This window comes from Terrapene carolina, unplaced genomic scaffold (genome assembly GCF_002925995.2).
Source record: "Terrapene carolina triunguis isolate 2854851 unplaced genomic scaffold, T_m_triunguis-2.0 Scaffold17, whole genome shotgun sequence".
Classification (NCBI taxonomy): domain Eukaryota; kingdom Metazoa; phylum Chordata; order Testudines; family Emydidae; genus Terrapene; species Terrapene triunguis.
This window is the reverse complement of record NW_020664368.1, coordinates 818,247-837,043: the sequence shown is the minus strand read 5'-3', so window position 1 is coordinate 837,043 and position 18,797 is coordinate 818,247. Positions and strand designations below refer to the sequence as shown.

At 41.8% G+C, this 18,797-nt stretch overlaps 1 protein-coding gene across 1 annotated transcript in view; it reads left to right on the top strand.

The window, feature by feature from the left end:
* The window catches only part of LOC112110920 (leucine-rich repeat and calponin homology domain-containing protein 1-like), a 243,568-nt gene that overhangs the window by 107,366 nt on the left and 117,405 nt on the right, over positions 1–18,797 (top strand). Inside the window, exon 2 of the mRNA XM_026648974.2 lies at positions 9,364–9,508. Within this exon, the coding sequence (XP_026504759.1) occupies positions 9,364–9,508 (145 nt within the window). The remainder of the gene's footprint in view (positions 1–9,363; positions 9,509–18,797) is intronic.

The window sequence follows — 18,797 nt, the reverse complement described above, 5'->3', positions numbered from 1 at the left end:
CATTATTATTCATTTATTACTTCATGTTACAGTAATAATACATGGGCCAAGAACACATTGTGCTAGACACTAAACAAGTATATCATAAAAAGGCCTCCAAGAATTTACCTTATTTTCTAATCTATACTAGCTATTTTCTTTTTATTGTTGCTTACACATAGCCAAAGAAGTATGTTTTAGGTACTATATTAGATTCTTGTCCAGTGTCCAGCTTAGTATGATACTATTTCTCATTCAAGAACAGTATCATTGCTACAAAATTATGCTGACTGTTTCAAAATAAAGATTCCACCTAGTGTTTTTCTAGTGTGACTTGCTTATTTTTTTGTATTTTGTTACTTTATTTTGGAGATTTAGCAAACTGGCTTTTGGCAGGCGAAAGACTTTTTGAAGCCAGAAGCCATTTGAAAATCTCTTGGTATCAGCTATAGTGAATTAATCATGTACATCAATTAAAAAGCTTAAGAAGCTATTTCATGATTATTATTTTTCTATTTTAAACCATTTTATATTTATGGACATATAGAAGTGGTCCGCTCAGGTGAAGACTACATGCATGGATACTAGGGGTGCTGCCGTGCCCCCTGGCTTGAAGTGGTTTCCATTATATATAAGGTTTACAGCAGGGGTAGGCACCTATGGCACGCATGCCGAAGGCGGCACGTGAGCTGATTTTCAGTGGCACTCAGACTGCCCGGGTCCTGGCCACCGGTCCAGGGGGCTCTGCGTTTTAATTTAATTTTAAATTAAGCTTCTTAAACTTTTAAAAACCTTATTTACTTTACATACAACAATAGTTTAGTTATATATTATAGACTTATAGAAAGAGACCTTCTAAAAATGTTAAAATGTATTACCGGCACGCAAAACCTTAAATTAGAGTGACTAAATGAAGACTCGGCACATCACTTCTGAAAGGTTGCTGACCCCTGGTTTATAGTTTGGTTCAATGGCTCTCAGCACCCCGACAATAAAAATTGTTCCAGCAACCCTGACTACATGTATGGTCTTGGTAATTATTAAATACACTTCTTTACTTTGGCAGCTATTGAATGAACCACAAATCATGGAACAATTTGTGTTTATTTTTCACCTTTTGACATCCTGTGCCCTGTAATCCTTGTAATATTCCAGTTGATTGCACACAGCTGCCTCTCGCTCCCCCTCCCATTAGTGAAAGCTTGGATCCAGTAACTTTCTTTTTATTTTCACCCACCTGGAGACTCATTTGTCTAGCTGCTTTTTGGACTTCCACCAGCTAAGGAGTGGGTCTTCAGATCACTGAGTGAGGGTGTTCTGAGGGTAGTGATATTTGGAAGCAAGTGGGGGTTGGGAGTTGTAGACAGAGAAGAGGTTTGTGAACTGGTTCCTTATTTCATTTCTTTTACAGAAAAGCTATTTTTGGAAATGGAGTGTTTACAATTTTAAGGTGTACATTTAAAATCTTTTTTGCAAAAGTTTTCTGAAAAGTTTGTCAACTGTGGCATGAACAAAAAGACAACTGTGCTATAACATTTTTATTGACATTTATTTGAGGTGCCATGTAAATTCACTTGAGGCTGAGCCACTCATGGGTACTGGAATCCTCTATTTAAGCCAGAATATTTTATTCCTGTCCAAGAAAAACTCTATTAACAGACCACATCATCATGGAATCTACATTTATAGATTACCCAAAGGATATAATACTAAAATAAAAACTGGTAGCACAGTACCACTAAATATAAAAGTAATTAAGCACTTTGCAAGAGTTTCTACACAGCCACAGATATTAAAACCTGTGTATTTGTTTACTGAGGTAGAGTGTTTAACTTGTGCCTATTATTCCCGTGTTCTTCCCACCATCAGTTTTTAAGAGATGGGATTTTTTAATTTTCACATGGAAAATTTCCAAGGACAGGGAATGGAGGACTTGGTTTATTATTGTATCAGACTGGTACATATATAACAGAGCAGCACTCCTTAAAGATTGCATTGTGGTGTCACAGCGACCAGACACAACTCTAAATTAGTGGACCCCTTCATCTAGTAACAAGACTCTCTGCATCCTATACGCAATTGGGGCTAAAAGGGACTTGTATTCAGTAGGTAGGAGCTGTGCCTGATGAATCAATGGACATCTTTTTTTGTCCACATACATAAATTTGCTAAACTACTTTCATGTGACAGTTGCTTTTGCTTGTCTGTCTTGGGACTTGAACCTGGGTTCCGAGTCAAGAGTGCTGGTAGCTGGGCCTGCTGACAGCAGTAACATTTCCATCATTATTTCCTGTCAGAGTATGCTCGTTTGAGGTAAACAACAATAAAAACCATGCACCTTAACAATTAAGCAAATGTACAATTACATGATGATGACCACCCAGCAGCATGAAATAATGATGTGCGGATATGAAACTTATTAGCTAATAAGTTCAAGTAATAAAAAAGTTCCTTTCACCCTTGCAGAAACACATCGTCAACCTTCCCCCAAACCCTGCCTAGTTTGTTTGTAGGCATGCAACCCAAGAAGACAGAATGTTAGTAATTAAATACAACTGTCAGCTGAGCAGCACACTTCATCTCAAGAGAAGGACTTTCAGAATTTGTGCTGACAAGTTGAATTGCAATTGCAACTGTCAACAGATATTTCCTGAAGACGGCCTTTAGGTTTAATACACTTATTCTGTGCGTTCTCCTTTTTACTGTGTGCGTGTATACACTTGTGATTTAGTCCTTTCTTTTGTTTTGTGTTGTGGCCATGGTTCATTTAGGTGACAATAAAAGACATAAAAACACCAAAATGTTGGTGACCTTATCCTTCAGTTGTGATAACAGAAGGGTATAACGAATGATTTCACTTCCTCTGTTGTATACATAATTCACCATATACCTAATTATCCCAAGTACAACAGGAAGGCTTTTGTTTAATTCTGTTGTCATCTGTGTTAGTATGAAGAGCATTTCTTAGATTAATCCTTGTTCTCGGGAACTTTAACATAGTTAAATCCATATAGAAAATAACATTAATCAAAAGGTTAATTTCACTCTTAAGACAAGTCTGAAATGTGTGGTAAGAATTTATTAGCATTTACTAGAGTTACATTTAGCTTATGGACTAATGAAAATATATTAAAAGAAGACAGTTACCTGCTCCATACTAGCAAGTTAGTTTCATAACCACCTTAGTGAAATCTAGGTAAATTTTCTTTATTGACTGTCATGATTTTTTTTTTTCTTCAAAAAAATTAGTTATAATAGCCTCAAATCATCCGTTATCTTGTCAACATCCAGGTCTTACATGGCTAAAACTGATATAAATTAAGTGTGTATAAATTAAAATGAATTCTTAATGCATTGATGCTCAGAGCTCAGTGGTTCAGAAGCCAAATTAGGGATCAACATTACCCAAAAGAGCCACAGTAGTGTGAATTCATTGTTTCATTTATGATAGTACTATTCATATTTAAACAGTATGACAGGGGAAATATTTAGTTCATATATCTATATCGGGTCGGCAACCTCTGGCACGCGGCTTGCCAGGGTAAGCACCCTGGCGGACCGGACCAGTTTGTTTACCTGCCGTGTCGGCAGGTTCGGCCGATCCTGGCTCCCACTGGTCGCGGTTCGCCCCTCCAGGGGCAATGGGGGCGGCGGAAAGCCGCGACCAGCACATCCTGCGCCGCTTCCCGCAGCCCCCATTGGCCTGGGACGGCGAACTGCAGCCAGTGGGAGCCGCGATCGGCCGAACCTGCCGACGCGGCAGGTAAACAAACTGGCCCGGCCCACCAGGGTGCTTACCCTGGCGAGCTGCGTGCCAGAGGTTGCCGACCACTGATCTATATAATTCTCACAGCAGATAAATTAAAAACTTGATAACTTAATTGGTTAATAACACAGTAAAAGCATCCTGATTGGTTAATAATTAAATCACACAGTGTTTTAATATTGTGTGTTGCAAAGAGCCGCAAGAGAGACGTTAAAGAGCTACTTGCAGCTCATGAGCGACAGTCTGAGTATCACTGTCTCAACATATAATTAAACAGACAGGGTACAATGGTTGAGTCTAAAATGTTGATCTATTTAGGTTGTTATAACTTTCTGTGGACTATCCTCCAAATTTGAAATGTTTGGTTTTCCTACCTGTTGTCATGAAAGATGCTGATGAACAGATAAGGAAACAAGCAAAAGAGGGCTCTTTTGTTACATCTGTTTCACATGCAAATCTGTGATAAAGAGAATAGCGGATGGAGGGGGAGAATTTTTATTCATATTTCTCTAATGGTTCTTTGCCACTCTTAAAGTAGTAGTATCTTGTCGTCTTATAATGCACAAAAGTCTTTTCAAAATAAAAAACAGTATTTCTTGCCTGTCAGATGGTTTTTTTCTTTTATTGGCACAAGGTATGTATAATCACATTTCTAAATAGTGACAGAGCCTCAAATAACTTACACAGGCCATCCCTAGCCAGTACAAGTTGCCGTTTTATATCACATCACCACTTACTTTGTGTTTGCTACATTTTCTTTAGAAAGATTATTGTACAAATTTTGTTTTTCTTATTTTATACTTCCTCTGTTCCACTTTATCACTGTAAATTTGGTTTGCTCTAGTAACCATGAGTTACATGCTTTGATTCTGCTACATGACATTTGAAGAGTAGCTTATTATGCAAGTAATCCAATTGATTTTCATGGTTGCAGAAATAAAGAAGTTATGTAATGGTTGTCATGACTACATAATGTAGGTAATCTAAATACATTTTAACAAAAGCATTATTTGGTGGGTCTAAATTGTGGCAGGAAATTTCATTTTAAAATATACTTTCATGGATAGTTTCCTCATCAATAAGAGAGGTTCTTCTGGCTAAATTATGTCCTCAATGACGCTTGTTGTGCGGATACATTCCATGTATTAAAATGTTAATAGTATAATGTTATGCATATCAATGATTTAAGGCCTGAATTTAAGCCGTGTCAAGCTGCAAATTGTGTGAGCCTCTCACAAAGAAGTTTTAGGTCTTGTACCAGCTAGGTAGACAAGCTGACCATGAACGGCTGCTGAGTTTTGACAGCTAACTTTTCTATTACATGATATGCTCAGTAATATATATATTCTTGTCTCCTGGCATTCCATGATTCTGCGGTCACATAATTAGCGATGAAATTTACTCCTTGCTGCAGACTTGTTCATTAGAATGTCAGCTTTAATTAAAATAAAATTTCTAGCCCTTATGGTTGTGCAGATCACCTTGAACACGTGGAGAGAGTGTAAACTGATGCTGTTACATCTCTTTGAAAATGCAGTGGCTGAACTGCTACATTCATCTTACACAGAAGCTTGAAGACTCCACAATTCTGTGGCTGCAGGACTTGTCTATTTTCTAAGATCCACAATTCTGTTATTTGGAGCTGGAGTTAGTACTTGGTTTCAACCAGGCACCTAGCATTCTGCTTGCTGTCTCCCTGCCTGGCTAGGACATGCTTTCAGCTGCCTCTCACTCTCCAGCTTTTCTTACAAGAGTTAATTAGATTGCAATGCATGTTCCCTACACTGTTCACTGAGCTGGAGAGCACAGGGTCAGGGAGTCAGACCTAGAGTCCAGATTGGAGGCAAGAAGCCTAGGCTGACCCGGTAGGCTGGCTGGAGAAGAATGGAGCAACTGAGGCCTAGGGACAAGCTGATACAGGATGCAAGTCCACTGTCCCTGGCACGTGGAGGGAAGGAGATTTTGTGCTGGGCCACTTGGACAGCATTGTTCATGCAATTGTTTAGCACTTAGACCTATAAGTGGTGAAAAAATTAAAAACAGAAAATGAAGTGTTACTCCTGGGGGAATTCTGTGCAATGCAGAATTTTGCAGAAATTAACATTGTGCGCACAGAATTTCCTTTCACCACACAGAAATGGGCTGCAGTGCTGCTACACGCCACCTTCTGGACCTGGAAGAGCCCAGATTGCACATAGAAGACACTGTTGGGGAGAGGGGGTGGGAGCTAGAAGGTTCCTGGCAGCTGCAGTTCCCAACATGCCCTGAGGGAAGGGGAGAGTGGCGCAGAGGAAACTCTGTGCAAGCCTGGGACTGAACATCAGGCTGTTTCTCCCTCTGGATCCCTGGACCCTGGGGGAGAGGGGGATGGGTGTCTGGGCCGGGGGGGCCTGCAGCTGGGCTCTGGGGGAGAGGGGGTGCAGGTATCTGGGCAAAGGGGGGCCCCATGGCTGGACTTCGGGAGGGGGAAGGGGGCAAAAAAACAAGAACTGGGTTGTCGTAGGTTTTTTTTTTTTAACTCCGGGAATCATTAAGAAAGGGATGGATAATAAAACAGAAAATATCATATTGCCTCTATACTGCATGCAGATGTAGTCACCCCATCTCAAAAAAAGATATATTGGAATTGGAAAAGATTCAGAAAAGGGCAAAGAAATGATTAGGGGTATGGAATGGCTTCCGTATGAGGAGAGATTAATAAGACTGGGACTTTTCAGCTTGGAAAACAGACTAAGGGGGATATGATTGAAGTCTATGAAATCATGACTGGTGTGGAGAAAGTAAATAAGGAAGTGTTATTTACTTCTTCTCATAACACAAGAACTAGGGGTCAGCAAATTAATAGGCAGCAGGTTTAAAACAAATGAAAGGAAATATTTTTCACACAATGCACAGTTAGTCTGTAGAACTCTTTGCCAGAGAATATTGTGAAGGCCAAGACTATAACAGGCTTAAAAAAAGAACTAGATAAATTCATGGAGGATAGGCCCATCAATGGCTATTAGCTAGGATGGGCAGGGATAGTGTCCCAAGCCTCTGTTTGCCAGAAGCTGGGAATGGGCGACAGGTGATGGATCACTTGATAACCTGTTCTGTTCATTCACTCTGGGGCACCTGGCATTGGCCACTGTTGGAAGACAGGATACTGGGCTAGATGGACCTTTGTTTGGTCGCTCTTATGTTCTACTCCTGGGGGGGAATTTTTGTGTGTGTCTGTATTGTTACAGACTTACTTGCTGACAGGTGTTTTGAAATAAATTAGCAAAATAATTGAAACTGGTGTGATTATGTAGTGTTATTTTGACAAATAAAATTTGTAGAATTTTGCAGAATTTTTACTTTTTTGGCTCAGAATGCACCCAGGAATAAAGTGTGCTGAAATTAAACCTAGGAACTGAACTTTCAGGAACCAGAAGACTGGGTTAATGGGTTGGGTAATCAAGTTTCATCTTCTTTAATTGTGAAGAAATAGCCTTACACAAAAGATGATCAGTATGTACCCTAAAAACATGTTAACAAAATAATAATCTCAGAGTCAGAAGTAAAATCTGGTACTTGGAAGACCTTTGTGGCAACTCGCTTCAGAAATAAGAACTACTTTTCTTGAGGGGTTAAGCACAGTAGGTATTCAGCTGTGTAGGAGGGAACATATTTGTCATACTATTAGTAGTGAAGCATGAATGCTCTGAAATATGAGCAGCTGCTGTTACATTTGTGCATCTCATTTTCTGTGAGGTACCAGAATTTGAAACATATGCTGTTAGTAACATGTAGGGGAAAAAGTCTATTTGTTCTAGAGTAGGATGGTGAAGGTTGGTAGTTTTATCGCACTGTTGAGTGAAGAGGGATGATATATGAAGTGCCGCTCCTTTTTGTTTAACTAATGTTGCTGCACACATGCATGCATGACTCAGTACTTTATGAACTGGGCACATACCAAATTTTGACATCATTTTGTGTATTTAAAGAGACTGTCAGGTTTGATAGGAATTAAGCTACCTTTATTATAAATTTCACCTGTGTGTTCTTTGTGTGTTCTTAAAACAAGAAACAAAACAAAAAAATTGCTAACCTAATCTATTTTGTTCAAGTTAACAGCAAAGGAGTTATATAGATAATTGGCAATCCAGTTGGACTTCAAATAAATTAACTAACATTATTTTTATTAATAATTAGAATTGCAGTAATACTATAGGTTTCAGAGTGGTAGCCATGTTAGTCTGTATCAGCAAAAACAACGAGGAGTCCTTGTGGCACCTTAGAGACTAACAAATGTATTTGGGCATAAGCTTTCGTGGGCTCGAACCCACTTCATCAGATGCATGGAGTGAAAAATACAGTAGAAAGATATATATACACAGAACATGAAAAGATGGGAGTTGCCTTACCAAGTGGGGGGAGTCAGTTCTAATGAGACAATTCAAATGTACACACACACACACAGGAAGACAATCCTTTCCCAGAAGAGTTTTAACATCTTTACCTGTTGTATTATGCTACAATCATTGCCTAAAAATTAGGAAACAAGATTTAGTTTGGAAGGTTATGTAAGAGAATGAACTCAAATAAATGACCTGGTTTGTAATGGACATATTTTCGCATCCAAGATTTGCAAGAAAAATAGAACATTCCTAGTTATTAGCTTCTCAGAAAACTACAATTCTGAGAACATATCTAGTCTAAGATCAGTATTCTTAATATTACCCTAGACTCGTCTCATCTATTTCAACTTCACATTTGACATGTAATGATTGGCACACTTGTAGTCTGTCATTTACAAACATAGGGCCTAATCTTGCAATCAGATCCATACAGGCAAACCTTTGCAGCTGGGCCCTGGCTCCAGTGGAGCCATCCGGGGCACAAAGTTCCACCCCTGGGCATGTGCTTGCAGGTTTGGGGCTATATAAGGTAGTGAACATCTTGGGGAAATGCTTAGATTTTCCAGAAAGTGAAAAATGGGATGTAAATCTTTGATCTGTATCTTCACAGTATGCCTGTCATTTAGCCATCTTAGTACTTCACAAAACTATGTGGTTAAAGTAAGTCTGTCAGATATGGACTTTTGCTTGATGGATCAGACAGTCCTTCTGTATACTTGCTGTACTGCCTCTTCTTTTGTTGTTCTTGAAAAAGTTATACATCAGCCCCAGAAAACAAACATTAGTTGTGCCTTTAAGTAATATTCATATGGGTTACTATTAAGGAATACATTTATATAAGTATTAGAAAGTGGCTAGATTGGTTGATAGCTGCTAATCAGTATCTACACAGCTGGTATTAATCTTTGGCTATATTCTGTTGCTATGAAGTGCAAATTTCAGAAGTTATGCTTTCAAACCTAATAGATGTTTTTTCTTAACATCTTGAGTCCAGTGAATAATTATTTTAATTAAATTGAATAATAGGCAATTTAATATTTCACAGTCAGTATGTAACAGACTTCAATTTCAAGCTTCCAGGGGTTATTAATAATTTTGTTCTGAATTATTAAAAATATTGATAGTTCCCTCTTTTATGCCCATGATGGCAATATTTATTTTAATAATGAAAAATAGCTGTCTAAAGTATATATTTTTGATGTTTCAGAAATGTGCTTTTTCTTTTTCTCTCCTCAGATCTGTCCAAGAATAGATTAACTGAAGTTCCTATGGAGCTGTGCCATTTTGTGTCACTGGAAACACTAAATCTATACCACAATTGTATTAAAATTATTCCAGATGCCATAGTGAATTTACAAATGCTGACTTACTTAAATTTGAGGTAAGTTAACATTATTGCTTTTTCTGTATGTTGTCAATTATGATGTCTCTCTTTCTCTCTACATTTTCCATGCATCTCTTCGGAAACATCACCGGCTATGTTGCTCATTTTATTGGCTTCAATAAGGCAGAAGCCAATTGCCAGTAGGATTTTTCTGTCCTCTGTTAATTTTGTATATGACTACATCATAGGCTAAAATAAAAATAAGCTCTTACAGAAGAGATGAAGAAGATTTGATTCTTCTTTGGATGATGGTCCCTACACATATTCCACATGTGGGTGTGCAGGTGTGCCATGTGACTGAGTCCGTAAGCGTTTCTTAGTGGTGTCTGTTGACCCGCACATATGTAGTGCGTCCACTCGTGCTCCCAGCCAAGGATAGAATAAGTAGTGCAGGTTGATGCCTCTCCAATTCCCTCTTACCGCCACATGGCCTGAGTCAGAACCCCTGTTCCTTCATGCTCTTAGTTTTCTTATGGGAGTGGTGTACCTTTCATTCAGTGCATATAATTGTAAATAGGGGTATCTGCATCAACGAGGAGAAGTCAGTGTTGATGCCTACACAGGCGATCAATTTTATTGGAGTGTGCTTGACTCTGTCATGCGAAAGCCTCTCTCCTGGAAGACCATCTTCACAATGCTGACAGCCCTCATCGAAGACGTGCGTCACAGACCACGCACCACGGTCCGCTGCTGTCTCTCCCTCCTTGGACGTATGGCAGCGTGCACCTACGTGACACTGCACGCACATCTCCATATGTGTTGTTTTCAAACTTGGCTCCTTTCCAGCCAAGACCCTATGGGGGCCAGGGTCATCATTCCTCGGACTGTGCTGGCCTTCCTCAGACGGTGGTCCAATCTTTCCCAGATTATGATTGATATTCCCTTCGCCCCTCCCACACTACAGGCCACCATCACAGTGGATGCCTCCCTCACGGGGTGGGGAGCCCACTTACACCAGCACACACCTCAGGGCGTGTGGTCACCACAGGAAGCCAGGATGTACATAAATGTGCTGGAACTGTGGGGAGACTGGCTAGCGTGCCAGGCCTTCCTCCCACTCATTCAGGTCCTCCATGTCCAAATGTTCTCAGACAACGTTGTGGCAGTGGTATACATCAACAAGCAGGGCGGTGACAGATCCCCTTCCTTCTGCTACGAGTTGGTCCAGCTTTGGAACTGGGGCATCAAGAATGATGTGATGCTTCAAGCCACACATCTACCGGGCACCTAGAATTCCCTAGCCAACATGTTCAGCAGGACGCTCTATCTCAGTCACAAGTGGGAGCTACACGACGCCATGTTCCAGTACTTCTTCGCGAAGTGGGGCATTCCCCGATGGGACCTCTTTGCCAATCACAAGAATTGAAAGCTGCCCCGCTATTGTTCCAGGGGAGCAACAGAAAACAGCTCTCGGAACGACACTCTCCCCCTCCACGCCTTTCCCTTCCTATGACAGGTGCTACGCAAGGTGCTACAGAGCCATCGTCAGACTTGGAGCCCCATTCTGGCCCCATCAGTTCTGGTTCACAGACCTCCTCACTCTCCACCTGCACACCACTTTGCCTCCGCACACTCCCTGATTTACTCTCACAAGATTGCGGGAATATTCGTCATCCCAGTCTGGGCTCTCTTCATCTCACAACCTGATTTTTGGATGGGCGTCAAGATAGACTGCCCATGCAACAAATCCTTACCCAAAGCAGCAGACTCCACCAGAGCCTGCTACTGACCTAAATGGAAACGCTTCACAACATGGGCCTGCTACCCCCATCATTCACTAAACATGGTGTCTATTCCAGTCGTTCTCTACTACTGCCTAGCCCTCAGTTCTATATGAGTGCACCTGGCAGCACTTAGTGCCTTTCTCGCTCCTGTGGATAGCACCTTGGTCTTTACGCACTCCACCACTATTCGCTTCATGAAGGGTTTACTTAACACCTTTCCACCAGTACTCAAGCCCCCATCCCCGCTGGACCTTAATCTCGTACTCTCCATCCTCACGAAGCCACGCTTTGAATCGCTAGCAACATGCTCACTCTCCCACCTCTCAATGAAAGTGACATTCTTGGTAGCCATTACCTCAGCCAGATGGGTCAGTAAACTAGCGGCCATGATGGCGGATCCCACCTACCTGTTATTCCACAGGGACAAAGTGTCCTTACAGTTCCAACCTAAATTCCTCCTAAAAGTGGTGTCAGAATTTCACTTAAATCAGAGCATCCACCTGCTGGTTTTCCGCTTCAAACCACATGCTTTCCCCACTAACAGAGCCTTTCACTCCTTTGACATCTGCCATACATTGGCATTCTACCTACTCAGGACTCAACCCTTTTGTGCATCACCAAAACTATTTGTGGCCATTGCCTAGCAGTCCAAGGGTCAAGCCCTTTCACACCAATGCATCTCCAAATGAGTGTCGGGGTGCATCTGCGAAAGCTACAACCAATCCAACACCCCCCCCCCCATCTGATAGCATACTCTACGCGAGCACAAGCTACCATGTCTGCCTCATGAGTGGAGGTGTCCTGGCTAGATATCTGCTATGCTGCAATGTGGCGCACTGTCCACACTTTCACGACGCATTGCGCCATCATGCAAGCGGAAGCTACAGATGCCACCACAGGTGAAGCCGTACTGCAGACCCCACTTCCACTGGCATCCTTGCACCTACGTCCATGCTGATCACTGCTTGTGAGCCACCCATATGTGGAATACACCTAGGGACCATCACTCAAAGAAGAGGAGGAGGTTACTTACCTGGAACTGGAGGTTCTTCGAGATGTGTGGTCCTTATCTTTATTCCACTACCTGCCTTCCATCACCTCTGCTACGGACTGGATTCCACTACAGTAAGAGTGAGACTGGAGAGATGTCGACCCACACTACCTATTAGCCCCTCGGCTAGGAGCATGAGGGGATGCACTATGCACATGTGGGTCAATGGACGCTGCTAAGAAACATACTTTTCTCTAATACCTTATTTGGCCCTATTTTACCACTCAGGAGTATTGTGAGGATTTATATCTCTAACTCACTCTGAATACATAAAGTGATAAGTATTAATACATTATTTATTTAGCATTATTTCAGAATGCTTTCTATTTTTAGTACTGTAGAACTAGAATAAATTTGGTATCAATTATTCTGATTAAAGACTTTTCAAAAGCTAAATATTTGGTATATCCACAAAGCATTTGCATAAATGCAGGATAATTACACAAGTATTATAGGTACTTTTTCCAAACTGTAGTGTTTTAGACATGAATACACAGAACTTATTGTTATTTAATGACCCAACAAGCAGAGTGGCAGTGAATTATGTACCTATAAACAAAAATAAAAAAGTTCTTATTAGGCAATGTAAAATTCCCCTCAGTTTAATTGCCCTTTGAAGCCAGTTCCTCTACCATTTGGGTATAGTCTGCCTCCTTAGTAGCCAGACTCAGTAAAATTCTGTAGGAGAGAGAAAAAAAAATTTTTTTTGACTGTCACAAACATATTGATCCTGGCAAGAAAAGCAATATGATTTTCAGAGCCATATTTCTCTTTCTAGCTTTAATAGTTCTAAGTGTCTTCTGGTGCCAATGGAGAAGAGGACTGTACTCTGCATAGAATGTCCAGGAGGCTAGACTTAGATTTTGGATGTTAGTTGTCAAATTTTGTTTCATTTCAAGATTTTCACATTGCACAAATACTCCAAATTTTTATTCATATACTGTTTTTGGGATGCAACATCCCACATCTCTCTGCATGGGTGACCTCTCAATTTTGTAGGAGTTAAAAAATATCCACTGCTATAGGTTTACTTCCTGATTTCATTTTTTTCTGTAGCAGATCCACTAAACAGTGTGATTTTACTTTAAATGCTAGATTTTCTTTACTCTCAAGTGGTAAAATTCGTATCTTAAAATGTTGGCTCCATCTATTAAGCATGAGAGTAAGTTAGTATGCTGTCTTTTTTTTTATTTTTTTGCTCCAACAGCATGCAAATCTGGTTCTATTTTACTGGTTGAAAAAACTATTGGGCTGAAAGAAAGCATATTATTGTGTTCTCTGAGAAACTGATCAAAAGGCATATCTGTAGGATTTTACATATAATACGTATATCGGACAATGTCTGCTTCCTTATTCATTGTTGTCATGTGTTGTAAGCACTTGGGGCCAAAAAAAACCTGAGATGAAGATGAGTGTTTGTGTCACATAAATAGTTAGTGCAACACTGTGGCAGAAGGAAGGGAAGTTCTTGTTAGGTTACCAGCATTACCAACCTCAAGAGATCAAAAATCAGGAGTTAGATCCTCCAAAATCATGAGATTTGCCCCCCCCCCAAGAGATTTTTTTAAAAAGAAAGATTATACTGTTTTTGGGTCTCTTGATTTTTAACTCTCCCTACCTATCCCATGTGTGTGAGAGCGAGAGAGATGATGCACTGCCCACTCTCCCAAATTTATTGAATATGGTGACTTTGGCTCCTGCTGCAGGAGCTCTCAACCCCATAACTGTCTGTCCTTTGCCCTCCAATTAATTCTGCCCCCCTCAGCCTCCAAATCAATCCTTTCCCCTCAGTTTCCACATCTGCCTGTCACACCAATTCTGTCTGTCCCCCAACCTACATATCAGTTTTTCCCCTCTGCTGCTATAGCTCTTGGGGTGTTCTTCAATCCCCTTTCAGGCAGGGGGTGGGTGTTGCAGCCAGGGAAAAAGAGGAAAGGGGTGAGGAGCTGTCTGCATTGTGAAGGGAGAAGGAGTGAGGGGCACTCTGCTCCCTCCTCACCTGTGAGAACAGCGAGCATGGATGGAAGAGACGCTTCTGATTCCTTCAGGGCTGAACTTTGCAAGGGGGCTGGAGAGTTTTGTGTCATCGTGAGACGAGCTCCAGCTCCCTCTGAAATTCTGTTACTCGGAAAACAATCGTGAGAGTTGGCAATACTGGGTTACACAGTTTTAGGAAAGCAACTCAGAATCGAAACTTTAAAAGGAATGTTTTAAAAATTATATCTTGATTTTTATTTTGGATTCAGAAGAAATTCCTGAAAATGTTACCTTTCAGGTTGGAAAGTCAGGAGTAGACTGACTCAATCTCAGACCAGGGTACTATTCTATAAACATAAGATCTCAGCTGCTGGTTCCACGTAGTCAGGCCTGATGGCTGGAGCAGAGGTTGAAGTTAGGTGTAGGGTCGGGATTGGGACAAGGGAAGCGCTGAAACTGGTGTCCAGGTGCAGGCTGTGAGTCAGAACCGAGGTCAGAGTCCATAGGCAAGCCAACCCAGTATTGTATCCGGAATCCAGATGTAGGCCAAAGCCAGTTGGGAGTGAGTCCAAGTGTCGGGAACAGAAGGTGGGTGCAGGACTGGAGCGGCTCAATAATTGGGCTGGAGCAAGGTCAGAATAGGCCGTGACCAAGGCTGGAACAGTTAACTTGCAGTTCTGTGTTGGTGAAATACCAGAGCCTGGGGGTCATCTGACCTGGGTTCTGCTTATGGATAGGCTGCTTCCACATGCCTGAGAGCTGAATCCCTGCAGGCTCTGTTGGAGGAATAAGTCAGTGCAGCTGAGTTGCTGCTGCATGCCTGAGTGATGACTCAGTGTGTGTCTGTTGAAGGAGTAAGTCATGGCAGCTGAGTGGGCAGCCCTGGTCTGGCTGCGGGTTTGCCTCATATAAGATACTGCAAATATGCATATATCATTTAAATAATGTGGGTTACAAGATCATATTATTTTGGGAATCACTAACGCTAGAAAAAATGACTATAAATCATTGGAAGTCTTGAATTCTCAATTTTTCAGTAGAGTAGAGCCCTTGTTAGTTTACAAAATATCATACTTTGAATTGCTACTGGTTTCTCAAATGTGGTCTGCAATGGCTTGTATTTTTGCCTAATACCCTGAGCCAATTTGCTGTTGCAACTCATTGATTCGGGTAGTTAATCTTGGGGAATTCTGTGCTATCAGTCTGTAGGACACTTTCCAGCACATCCCAGTATGGCCCATAAACAAGATGTACCTGACATTCTTTCTTGTCTACAAGGTCCATAGATCCATCAATGGCCTCTCATTCTGCATATAGCTACATAGGCAGAACTAGATCTTTAAGTCAGTGATTGGGGAAGTCATGACATGACTGAAGAGCCCACCAGGTTTCTGTTCTGTCTCCATAGCTGCAGGAAGGCTTATTGGAATTCCCGATGGAGAGCTAAAGTGTTATTAAAAAAAGATTTTGGCCATACATTTGTTTCTGTAGCTGTGTTTCTGGTCCTCCCCTGCGTAGGGATTTAAGGGTCCAGTTCCTCTTTACTGTTGAAACACCATTAGAAGGGCCCCTGCCAGTGTGCCGGGAACAAGTCAGAAAGAAGGGTGAAGCATGAGTATATGCTGTCTGCGGCACCCCACTTGTGGAATGCCTGCATTGGAGATCTCTGTGTGTTCTGCAACCAAGAGTCCTGTGTACCTCAGCAGATCCAGGTCGGGCAGGGACCTTCATGGAGTTGGTCTCCTGAGCTAGGATCAGCAAATCCAGACCATCAGGAAATTGGGTCAATAGAACCACTCCTGCTTCCTAAAAGGTGGGTGGGGAGGAAGGGGAAAGGTTTTTACTCCCTTTTCCCCTCTGATTAAGAAATCATGAGGTGGCAGTGTTGTGCTGGACCTGAAGCATCTCCAGTTCCTGAGAGAGCCCAGATTCATCATGGAAACACTGAAGTTCAGCCTGGTGGCAATCAGCAAGGGGAAATTAAGTTATTAATTACTTGAAAGATGTGTACCTTCACGTCCCTAGAATTTCACTGCAAATTTCTCTATTTTACCTTTTAGATCCCAGCACTTTGGGTGCATTTTGTTGTCATTTAGCCTTGCCACCTCCCCTTCCCCAAGGTATTTACAAAGTTACCCGTTGTCCTAGTAGCTGCCCTCAGACAGGAAGCGGGGATGGGGGTGGAGGGGGTTTAACTCTGTCCATTCCTTGATGTCTGGAAAAGGGCTCTGTCCAAAGACAAATTGGTACAAAGCACTTCAAGGCTAATCGGGAATCTAGAGGACCATGGTTTTATTCTAAATTGGGAAAAGAGCAAACTAGACCCCACACTCAGATAGCTCACCTAGGGTTGGAAATTGGCATGCTCCCACAGATCGTGTGATTCTTGAGAGACAGAAAAAATGGCAGACCTGGTGCCCCGTTATCTGGAGTGCTGCCCCCTGGCCGTACACCCCTCAGTCTCAGGGTCTCCCCTCCCCAAGGAACTCCCACCCACTATCCTCACCTCACCTCAGTATAAGGCTACTGCTAGTCATTGTCTAGCCCCCGCACCCTGGGGCAGACTGCAGTATCAGCCTACTCATCACCGGCAAGGTTGGGTTTGGACCTGCCGCCTTTGCCTACCCCTGGGCTGCCCTCTGCAACCCCCAGTACCCATTGGCCTTCTGTTAGGCCGCAGCCTGGGGTTTTCCAAGCTGGAGCTCCCCAGCTCCTCTGCCTTTCCCCAGCCTTGCTCCACTCAGGTACTCTGCTCAGATCCCTGCAGCCAGGTCCCTCCCTCTCAGAAGCTCGAGGTAGTCTGCTTGAGCCTCAGCCTAGCAGCCCCTTTATAGGGCGAGCTGCGGCCTGATTGCGGTGTGGCCCAGCTGCGGCTGTTTCCCCAATCAGCCTAGGGTTTTCTGTCTCAGCCCCACCCTCTCCAAGGGCTGGCTTTTAACCCCTTCTTAGCCGGAGCGGGGTGACCGCCCCGTTACACTGTCACATACAGGTTTTTCAAAAGTCTAATGCTCTATTCTTTTTCTAACATCCAGCATTTAAAGGAAAGAACCTCAAAATCTTCCATTTCAGGGTGGTTGAGATGGTGCACCCATGAAGCATGCAAGTCAAAGAGCTTCTCCCCCAACCGGCCTCAAAGCCCACTTACTAAGAGCAGCAGGAGCCTCCGGATCTGCAGGGCATTCTCAACATTTTACTAGGAGGAAGCTGCCTTTGATAGCAGGTTGCTTGCAGAATTAGAGAAGGAACTTAAAACCTTGTATATAGTTCTGTTAGGTGAAGTTTCCTTGAGACAAACTGCTATAAAAATCCCATTGGTTAATGGGTTTGTGGACCTTGTATATGAAAGAAAATAGGAACATTTATTTATTCCTTTCTCTGAGTTAAAGTCCACAGATCTGACCCTCCCTTTATATGAAGCATTTATTTGACCAGTAGGATAAAAAATCCTGCTAGGTTCGTTCAAATTTTGGTCAATAAAGTTATGCCGTGCAATAGGAATTCATTGTTTATTGCTATAGAGTGTATAAACTTATTAACAAGTTTTAATCCACATGGGGGATTATCCTTTTCTAAGGAAGCTGTGTTAGCCCTCCCTTATCAGTGAGTGACAGGTCTGATTCTGCCTATGTAGCTGCAAGCAGGCTGTAAGGCAGTTGGACCTTATAACTCAGAGAAAGGAAATATTTGTTTAATCAAAATAAATTTTCCTGTTCCATATACTGGCGCCACTGATGAAACAGAGCCTCTTCTGTTTGGTGTGTCTGTGCACCCTTCTCTGTTTCTGCCCTTTCAGCAATAATGAGGGTATATTTTACCATCCATAATTTAATGGCGCTGTGATGAAAGTAAACTCTGCTTCCCATTCGGACTTTCCTATTATATATCCTATTCTACCAACCTCTTGCTCTACTCACTGTTATTAAAATAATTGAGGGCAAATTCTCTAAGGTCATTTTGTAGTCACAGTAACCTGGCAAATTAAGTTTTAAATTTAATTACACAATGTGACCCTTATACTCCCCCTCTCCTCCCCCCCCCCCCCCCCCGTTGCTGAGTAGTTTTCTTTTCCTTGAGCTGTACGATTACTGGAACTGAAATTTGGCTCTGTCGTCCCAACTCCAGATATATTTTCTCATATATATTTTCTATTTGTTTTTTGATTTATTTTAATTAATCACTCTCACCATTAATGAGTGCTCTGAAATGTGAAATATTAAATTTTAGACAGCCCTTACTGGACATGAATGTCATATCTTCAACTCCAGTTTGAAGAGGGAACTAAGGATATTTTATATGAAGAAATTAATTATGGTTCTCAAGTATCGTTTTAAAGTGCTGATAAAAAGAGTGAGGAGATGGAGAACTGACAGAAATAAGATTGTTGTTGCCATTGTTGCCATGGTGATGTTATACCTGTGCTCTAAATTTATTATTAGGTATTTGTGCTTGCAGCCTCTCAATGATTTAGTGTAAAGAAAATGAATTTGTTTATTTGTATTCTGGATAGCTGCATAGTATTTGTTTATTTGTATTC